The sequence below is a fragment of the Scylla paramamosain genome, unplaced genomic scaffold (genome assembly GCF_035594125.1).
Source record: "Scylla paramamosain isolate STU-SP2022 unplaced genomic scaffold, ASM3559412v1 Contig14, whole genome shotgun sequence".
NCBI classification, from domain to species: Eukaryota; Metazoa; Arthropoda; class Malacostraca; order Decapoda; family Portunidae; genus Scylla; species Scylla paramamosain.
Window position 1 is genome coordinate 1,020,001 of NW_026973679.1, and position 10,000 is coordinate 1,030,000.

At 40.5% G+C, this 10,000-nt stretch overlaps 1 protein-coding gene across 7 annotated transcripts in view; it reads left to right on the plus strand.

The window, feature by feature from the left end:
• The window catches only part of LOC135097198 (uncharacterized), a 36,714-nt gene that overhangs the window by 15,316 nt on the left and 11,398 nt on the right, over nt 1-10,000 (plus strand). For 2 of the 7 annotated variants that reach the window (XM_063998972.1, XM_063998973.1), the window contains exons 3-7: nt 4,366-4,556; nt 4,750-4,890; nt 7,101-7,205; nt 9,172-9,499; nt 9,867-9,998. In XM_063998972.1, the coding sequence (XP_063855042.1) occupies nt 4,366-4,556; nt 4,750-4,890; nt 7,101-7,205; nt 9,172-9,327 (593 nt within the window). In that variant the 3' untranslated portion in view covers nt 9,328-9,499; nt 9,867-9,998. Of the gene's footprint in view, nt 1-4,365; nt 4,557-4,749; nt 4,891-5,398; nt 5,508-7,100; nt 7,206-9,171; nt 9,500-9,866; nt 9,999-10,000 lie in introns of those variants that run through there. The other 5 variants (XM_063998975.1, XM_063998974.1, XM_063998976.1 and 2 more) reach the window with 5 other exon arrangements.

A 10,000-nucleotide genomic window follows, 5' to 3' on the forward strand; every position in this document is an offset into this window, starting at 1 on the left:
AAATAGCTTTGTATTGGAAATTATTCAAAATGATCTATAAAAAGGATCTTTAGTAATGGAAACAGGTACATTCACTGATACTTAGTGTATGCATTTGCTGAAAGGTCACAGATTCATAATATTAAAAACTCATTAATACTGGAGCTAATGAGTGGTTGAAAGAAGACAAGAATATTCATAATAATATGCATATATAAGAGTTTAAAGATTCACAGTATTAAAAACTCATTAATGTTGGGTGTGTGGGTGAAGGTGGGAGACAAGGGGAGGGAAGCATTGGCAGGTGGGGAAGATAAGGAGCAAGGGCAGGTAGAGAGGGCAGGGTGGGGAAGCAAGGACATCCTGCTGGTTGTGACCATTACCCTCATGCTGGTCTTCCCATCTCTGAGAGCAGCTCTGACAAAGCAAAAAGTAATTTCCTTTTCAAAGACAAATCCATATTTATTTGTTTCCTAAAGGAGACTTTAGGATGATATTTACTTGAGGTTTGTGGTGCAAGCTTCAATTTTGCCATGAAAGAAATATTGTCACAAGTAGGTAAGCTGAAATTCATCTAATGGCCATTATATGTAATTTCTTTCCAACTACTTAATATTTCAGATATAAAACAGCATTATAAGAAGCTTACCAGGCCTATTCCTGTTAATGCCTATCTGGTAGATTCTATATCTGATATAAAATATTATTATTAGCCTTACTTTTAAACTTACTGTAAATACTATGAAGTGTTTGAGAAGGTTACTGAGGTTACTGCCATGGAAATTGTCAAGTATAATGTCATACTTTAATCTGTGTAAAGGGCAAGGAAAATGCAGAAAGCCCACATACATTATGTGAGGTGGCTGAGCATTGTGTACCCCTGATGGTGGCTTATATCTCTGGTAACCTTTATGACCAGAGGAAGGAGGAGGGTTGGTAGACTGTTGTGGGCTTGTAGGGGTCTCCTCAGTGTTGCTTCCTCCTGTTTTTTTGTACTCTATTTTTTTTTTAGAGATTTTGTTAAGAGTGCTTTCATATGGTTGATCTGTCCATCTGTTTATTTTAACAATTTATTTTTTCTGTCTTTCTATCTGTTTCTGTTTCTCCCTATCTGTCTTTCTGTCTGCTTCTAAATATCTGCCTACCTGTACTACTAAAAAGATAAAAAAAAAATGTTGAATGTCAATATTGCATGCTTTTTCAAAACACTGAAGAATAGCCAATATCTTAATAGATATAAAATAATTTTCCCTACATAAGGCTCTATAAGAAACAATGGCAGCTACTCTTTATTCATTCCTTGAGTTACTTTTCCCCAGTGGCCATAGAGCTACAGCACGGAGGTGGAGGTGATGCTGTAGAAGTGAGCTGAATGTGGTGTGTAACATTGGCTTAGAGGTGATCAGCCTTTGGAGAGGGGCCGTAGCTGCCTCCCATATAGGGACTAATCGAGTTCTGGGGAGGCGGGTCTGGCTGGCCTCTGTGAGACAATTGGACAGTTGGAGATTATGGTGGGAGATGCCTGGATGTGCCCTATAGATGTTTGTATGGTTGCCTCCCTCCAAGGATCCCTTAAAGTTGTGTACACTCTGTAGGACGTATTTCTTACCTTATCGAATTATGAAAATTTGCTTTCATTTATCTCACCTGTCAAAGTCACTGCTATGGAATGTCTGCCACTACACTGAACAATGTGGGCCAGGCTGCCACATGTATGATGATTTTTGTCCTGCCCTAAATTTAAGATCCGGACTTAGAGAAATGTTTAAGTGAAACTTTGAGCCAGAAACTGAAAGAGAATGAAAGGTGATGAAAAATATCCACTGCTTAGTAGAGTTTGAAGGAAAAAATGATACAGTAAAATCCCTCTTATCCGGCATCAATGGGACCGCTGACATGCCGGATACTTGAATAGAAGTGAAATTATGCCCACAATCACCACCCTACACTCACGCATCTTACCATAACAAAGATTAGCTGATCGCTGTGCCGCGCGTCGCCGCCCGTGCTGCCACCTCACACTCACCAGCACAGTTGTAGCATTGGGCCTGTAATTGTGACTCCTTCTGATCTTTTCAAGCTGAACTACTCGTATAACACTTTGTCCATCATTTCATTATGATGATACTGCAGTGTGTGATGATTTTCCACTGCCTTTGGGGTGTCGGTGACTTTCATGTAATCCCGCAACTTTTTCGTTTGGGATTTAATGTCATAAATAGTTGATGAGCCCACACCATATTCTGCCATTAGTTGCTGTCTGTTTTCACCTCTCTCTAATCATCGACAAATTTCTACCTTCTGCTTAAGTGTAAGCACAACACGCTTCCTCTTTTCTACAACTTTAGGTATGATGAAGGCATCAGGTGATAAACAGTGCACATGCGGGACTGAGTCACTGAGTAAACACAGTGCAGTGGACCACAGGTGGTGCGAAGCAGTGTGCTCTGGTGGCAAGGGGACAAAGTATGCCTCACGCGGGAATTTTAATCAATTTTATGAGTACACATTGATTTTTTATAGATTTTAAGGCTCAGGGAAAAATGTGCCGGATACTTGAAGCTGCCGGATACTTGAATGCCGGATGAGAGGGATTTTACTGTATTAGGGGTTGGCCTGGTGGCGCCCATGCTGGGAGGGGGTGCATTTCGGGCATCGCAGCGGGATATTGGCAGCAGCATTATGTGATGGGATATCCGGCTGGCGTTAGTCAACCCTTGCGAATCCAACCCTTCGTGGTATTCCTTCTCCCCCCTCATTGGGTCTCCTCCTGTTCCCCCCCCATGAAAGTGTAGTGGCCCCCAGGCTTGGAGGAGGGCCTTTGTTACACCATTTGGCCAAGTTTCCTGTTGGGTGCACAGCCATATTGGTAGGTTGGCTGATCAGGCACCACCTGTCTGGTGTGAGGCTCTGCCCCTCCTGCCCATGTGTAGTTGCAGTGGTGGTTGTGACAGTGGTGGTAGTGGTGGTAACACAGTGGTCATATGGTGGTGCTCGCATGGCGTTTGGTGGCTCAAGAACTGTGAGATAGTGATCTGTGTAATACTCCAGCAAGTTTCTTGTTATAATCCTGTAATCAAAGGGCTTTTTACAACGCAGTGAAGTGAATAGATGAGTACCCTGTTGTGGTTACATTAGCAACTTTTTGTATGTGTCATTGTATGAAGGACTGTGCCAGTAGTCAGTAACCTTGAAATGTTATTGAGGAATCTGCTGCACACACATTGTTATGACTTATGACTGAGTAAGTATTTAATGGTATAGTGATAGCATGGTTTCTTATCTTCACAAGACACACATGTGAGGTGGTGTACTCTTGGCAGCAGTGCAGCAACACACAGGACAAGAGATTTTTGGGAAAATGTTATGTCTTGTGTAGCTGTGGTGTAGCACTTTGAGAGTTGGCTTATATCAAGACTGAAGGATATTATTTTATCCCTGCAAGTACAGTAGTGTGCTAAAGTATTTTGTGCAATAATTGCCAATGGCTGTTATGTGTCTAGACCACGGTGATCTGTAGCTCAGTGAAGGCTTATTGATTTGAGCTTTTCTTTTCCAAGTAAGAAAAATATTTAGGCTTGGTGGTGGCCATAGAGTGGAATCATTAATCATAATAGGATCATTGAAGGAGTGGGGACAGAGGGCAGGTACACCTGGGTGGCAGGAGGCTCACTAATGCTTCCTGGCCAGGCAGGAGGCCTCCCTCCACCCACCATCAAGGATCACAAATTACTAGAGGTACTGGTAACACTGAGGAACAGTTATGAGTCCTGAGAAATTACTGCTGTGATGAAAATATAGGGTGTGTACTGCTTTACATAATGTGTAGTGTGTGTGTGTGTGTGTGTGTGTGTGTGTGTGTGTGTGTGTGTGTGGGTGTGTGTGTGTGTATAGACACATTTTGTTTATATTTTCAATGATGAAGATTGTGAGTGTTTTGGTTGAGGTTTCATGGATGACTATAATTGCTCTGAACATGAAGGGAACATTATATCCTTTATGTAGTTGTAATGGTTGCCATGTGATATATGTTTTTACAGTTTATTTATATACATAAACCATGTATGCTTTCTTTTTAGTATATATACATAACATATTTAAGCATTAACTGTTGTTGAAAACCAGGCAAGCTATATTCATCATTTATTCATGAATAGTTCTTATTGTAAGATTTTTAAAGCATATTTGGATCAAATTTTATCATAAGAGCTTTAATGTTTTAGGCACCAATATATTATTGTTTATCTGATGACCCCCACAAGTTGGTGATGGGAAAAACAAACCACAGCATCATAGGTTGTAGCTTTGTACATCAAATTTGTTACAAGAATAACAGAAAGAGTGTTGACAGTATTTGTGTAATTACTGTTCATCCTTTGCTTGCAGGTGAGCATTTACTGTCTCCTGAGAAAAACATCAGCAGAGGAGACGTGACCCTTGACTCTGTGTCTCCTCTCAACTCTCCGTCCTTCACCCTCAATGGGATGGTACCAGACTTCAATCTTGACTTCAACCTTGATGAAGCCTTGAAATTTGTTGGACTGAACTGTTCTGAGACTGGGGAAACTGTCTGGAAGGTGAGCTGTCTATTTTGCAGTAGATATTACCATTAGGAGATAATAGATTACTTATTAGTCCATTGGCTATTATGACTTTGCCTTATACTGAAGGAAATTGCCTGGTTGGATGACTGGAATGTACTCATTTAAAAGGATGTTAATGCACAGTCAGTGAAGAGCTTGGTTAGAAGCTATGAAAGTGTTATCTCAGCCCTCAGAGCCTGAACCCACCTCTGACAATAAGGAAAGCCCTGGTAAGGAGGAGGAGGACAGCTTAGACACCTTGAACGACACCCTGGACGATATGATCCAGGCCTCCCAGCTTCATCCTCAACACCTGCGCTCACTACAGGTAAGTGTCTGCCTCTCCTGTGCATGGTCATCCAGAATATAAGAATGGGAGGAAAGGAGATCATAAAAGACCAGCTGACCCACACAAAGTGGCTCCTGGTCAGTTCAGGGCAGTATGAGGTTCTTCCCTGTCTGAGCACCAGTGTAATATGTCATTTAAAAATTAAATATTTTTTCCATGGTTTGCTGAAAAAGAAGGGAATTGCAATGTGATATTAAATATAAATATTCCAGAATAAGCATTTTCTCATGCGTTAAGCCTGTATGGCAGACTGAACCAATTTAAGGTTATTACAAAGCTAGCTCAAATAAAAAGCACAGCCATTCCATCTCAAATTTTTAACTGGTGCTTTTTTGGGAGAGAACACCAAGATTTATTTATTTATTTTTTTTTATTTATTTATTTTTTTTACTTTTTTGTGCATTTGACTTGGCTTTATATTCGTATGCCAAGACAAGAAAAGAAACAAGTAAATAAATATAGATCAACAGATGCAAACAGTATACAGTACTCGCAGAGAATGGTGACGATGAATGAAATGACCAGAAGGACATACAGGAATAAAACAAATGGTACAAGATAATGATCTGCTGTGGTGCAAGTGGATGATCAATCAGGTGTGCTGAAAACTAGACAGGTTTATATTTTGTTTTCTGTCTTAAGTATTTAGTAATTTGATGTTTTACTTTTCTGAACCTTATTCTGTAGACCTTTGTTGTGGTAAACGATCTATTATTAATGTCCATATGTTGAAGAACACTTCTTTTCTTGATAATCACTTATGATGTGACCACAAACAAAATTCCTTCTTTCTGATCTGTCCACTGTAAGTCCCTTGACATTGACACTCAACATTCACACTTGACATTCACACACTCAGTCTCAGGTAGTAATTTTGCCATACCAGCATCAAAAGTGAATTAATATTGATCACTAGATAGATAACACACACAATAGCAGTAGCGGAGCATAGTGTGATGAGGATGTCAAGGAACGGCGTGGCATTAACCAGTGACTTACAGTGGCACAGAAACACAACCTCCTTGGCGGTGCGGGATGTGGAGTGATGGAGTCAGACAGACGGGAGTGGTGTGCTGTCATCGTTCAGTCTGCAGTCAGGTCATTACGGTGTGAGGTGAGGCGTGGGAGAGTGGTGGGGAGAGGAGAGGAGAGGGAAGGAGGAGGGTTGCGGATTTCAGTCAAGTAATGTCTTGGTGTTGTTTTGAACATTTCCTGCATGACAAGGTGAGCTTAGCGGGCCGTGACGCACTGGGTTCCTTACTGACTGCTGCTCATCCAACGCCGCCACCACCACCACCACTATATCCAGACCATCTCCACCTCTATCACCACCTCCATTACCTTCCCTTACCTCCACTTCTGTTTCTTCCATTATTTTTCTAGAGACTATTAGTACACAATCTTAGTAGAACACACAGTTTCATGTTTTTATTTTATTCTATTTTTGGCATGAAATGTCATGTTAATTTAACAAAATGATGTATTATTATTATTATTATTATTATTATTATTATTATTATTATTATTATTATTATTATTGTTATTATTATTATTATTGTCGTTATTATTATCATCATCATCATCCTTCTTCTTCTTCTTCTTCTTCTTATTATTATTATTATTATTATTATTATTATTATTATTATTATCATTGCAGTTTTTATATAGCAAATACCGAAAAATCGCACGTTACTTTAACTTACAAAAATACAAACAAATTATTCTAAACCAAATCTTGTACTTGTTAATCTACTAACTTTCATATCAATAAATCCTTCACTCACTATCTCTCTCTGCCTGACTGACAATACCTGACTGAATGACCAATAGATAAAATACCAAACACTACCACCACGCGTATTTTGCTATGATAACTACACATCATCTCGTACTTGCCAGTCTACTTTCACGTCAATAAGTTCCTCACACTCATCTCTCCCTACCTGACTAACAACACCTGACTGTTTGACCAATAGATGAAATACCAAATCATCAATAAAATCTCTCTGTTTCCCTGCCAGACTGAGTATACACGGGCGACTAACCAATAGATAAAATACTACACACTACTACAAATACTACTACACGGGCGACTAACCAATAGATAAAATACTACCACTTTTATTCTGCAAAGATAACCTTGCTGGTCAAAGCAGTTTAGCGATGTTTTTTTTACTTTTCCAACCTAGAAAACTCCCCGGGTGTGTATTCTGCTGTCAGTCACCTCGCCGTGTTTGCTTCCTCAGGGTACTGCTCAGGCTGCATCCCACTCGACGAATCAAAATATTTTACAGGTAGTGCAAACGGTGGTATATGTAGTGGGGAGTAGTGGTAGTGATGGTCAGTAGTAGAAATATGAATAGTGGGGCTTGTGTTAGTGAAAAAAAAAAGTTGTAACTTTTTTTTTTGTAGAAGAGATAGAGAGAGAGAGAGCGCTGTCTGGTAGCATTGTTGTTTATCATGGAGCCTCCTGTTGTGTTTACCGAGTGGCTGCCGCGTGGTGAAGTATTGGTGCTAAATACACATGAGGCTGAGAGTGCGTGTTTTTGTTTTCACAAGTTTAGTGTGTGTGTGTGTGTGTGTGTGTGTGTGTGTGTGTGTGTGTGTGTGATTCACCTACAGTCGTCTGCTGGTCACCGAGCCAGCTGTTACCCTATGGAAAGAGCTCAGAGATCATAGTGACCGATCTTTGGGTAGGACTGAGACCACTTACACACCACACACCGGGACAGCAAGGTCACAACCACTTGCTGCTAGGTGAACAGGGCCTACACATTAAGAGGCTCGCCCATTTGCCTCGTGTCTGTGTGTGTGTGTGTGTTACAGTGCTTGTGTTTGCTCACACAAGGCGGTTTTCTTATCAGATTTTTTTTATCTTTGTAATGTTGAACAATCTTGATGCTTTTTAGTAGTTCTTGTATCATTCGTTCAGGACTTCTTGTGCTGCTGGTGGATTGAATTGGCAGTGTTCAGGAAACAAAACACATACATTTACGGCAGATTACCCAGGGAGTGTATTTCACTGCAAAGTAACATTACGGAATATGATAGACGGTTTCCTCTACAAGCAAAGTAAGAGAGAATAGCGAGTGATATATAGACAGAAAGCCACAGCTGTCATGGACGATAATGACTTAGAAATTGAGGATGGGAAGGGAGACGAAAAAGATAATGATGACAAATGAGAAGTTGGCTGGCGGCAAGGTTACACTAGTTTGGTTCTTATGCCTTCAAAACGAGACGGCCAACATTTCAGACACCTGTCCGTGAAAATATAGTCTTCGTAATTAAAAATAGTCCAGCAAGATATTTTTAGCATCTATATTTCATGGGCTTGAAGTTGGTGGTAGCGAAACAAGAGTTTGTTTTTTTATGCCTTCAAAACGAGAGGTACAACGTTTTAGGAAATAGCGTGTGACAGAATAAAATCTTCCCTATTGAAATTGGTACCATAAAATACTTTTAGCATCTATATTTCTTGATTATGAAGGTGATGGTAACTTACCGTAGCAAAATAAATTAACGCATTTCTGAATCACATGTGCTTTGTTGCAGTGTCGCAGTACCTAAGTGAATTAACACTTTGACTACAACACGGGGTAGCGAAAAAAAAAAAAAAAATGAACGGACAGACGGATGATTTTTTTCCGGTCACACGCCGAGAAACATCTACCTTATGTACTCTTGTCGGCATACTAATAGTTGCAGAATTTGCTCATGTTTATCAAGCGTTGCTCGTCGAGTGTTGGTTCAGGTGCTGATAGCGGCGGTGGTGTTGGTGATAATGGTGATGGAGGGTGTGTTGATGGTGATGACAGTGGTGGTATGGTGATGACGGCAGGGAGGCAGCGGTGTCGGCGGCATTCAGAACAGCAGTCACGCTTATCCGCGTTGTTAAGATATTTGCTTTTATTTGCCACCTTTTGTCTTGCATGTATCTGTAAGTGTGGTAAATATGCTTTATAGAGGGACTGCCTGCCTAGTGTAGTCTTGTAGCTTCCATTATACTCTTATGTACATGGCAGGATATATGAGACTTTCAATTCTTAAGTTATGTTATGCACTTTGCCTTGGCCTCCTTGTGTGAGATTGTCACTCGGTTGATATGCTTTCGAGTTTTAGGTATGTTGGGCAATGTTCTGAAACACTACTAAACCTCACTTCCACTGCTTTTAAAAGGCTCCGGATGAAGTTACATGGGTGTTGAGGTGCTTATGCAGGTCTAATGCCAAATTAACAAGATTTCAAATTTATCAACAGGAGAAATCTTTCTTGAGAACCCAGCTAATCATCTATGTGGACTCTGAAAATGATCATAGTGAGAGAGCAGAGCACTTCAGAATATGGGCCATGGTTTTACACATGCATCACTACCCACTGCATGCTCCAGCAGCAGCAGCAGCAGCAGACAGCTAAATGCTGCACCACCCATCAAGAGGATGAAGATTGCAGCCACATCAGAGAGGCTGGCTGTGAATTTAGTCTTCCTGCCACACGTTGAAGTTCCTGCTGATAGCCAATTGGTCCTCACCTTGTTCATCAGGCTTGACTCTTGCATCTTCTGAAGGCTGTAGGAAGAGTAAGTAAGGTGAGTGTATGAGGGTTTGTAGGGAGAGAAAGTCTGGTACAGAAGATTGAAAAGGAATTGTGTCACTGTGGAAGAAAACTGAAGTATATCATTATGCTTTTATGTTGTGTAATAATATAGCAGTAAAATGCAGGCTGTATGGAAATAAAGGCACATCAGGATTTTATAAGATTAAATTTTATAGGGAAGATTAAAAAGGAATATTGTGTCATTGTATCTGTCTCTTGCACCTTCCTTTCTGACTCCCATCCTTTGCAGTTCCATCCCTCCATCCACTTTCTGTCTTCTCAATCTTAATTCACACACATACACACGTGCACACACACCTGTGGTCAAATAACTTCCTAAAGGTGATTTTTTTTTGCAGCCCGATAGCATTGCCTCCTGTGATGTATTGGACTGGCAGTTCCTTGATTCTGGAGGAGTCTGCAATAGGAAGACCACAAATGTAGTAGTTGGTTGTGACATCCATACCTATGAACATGTATTTACCTGCCAAGT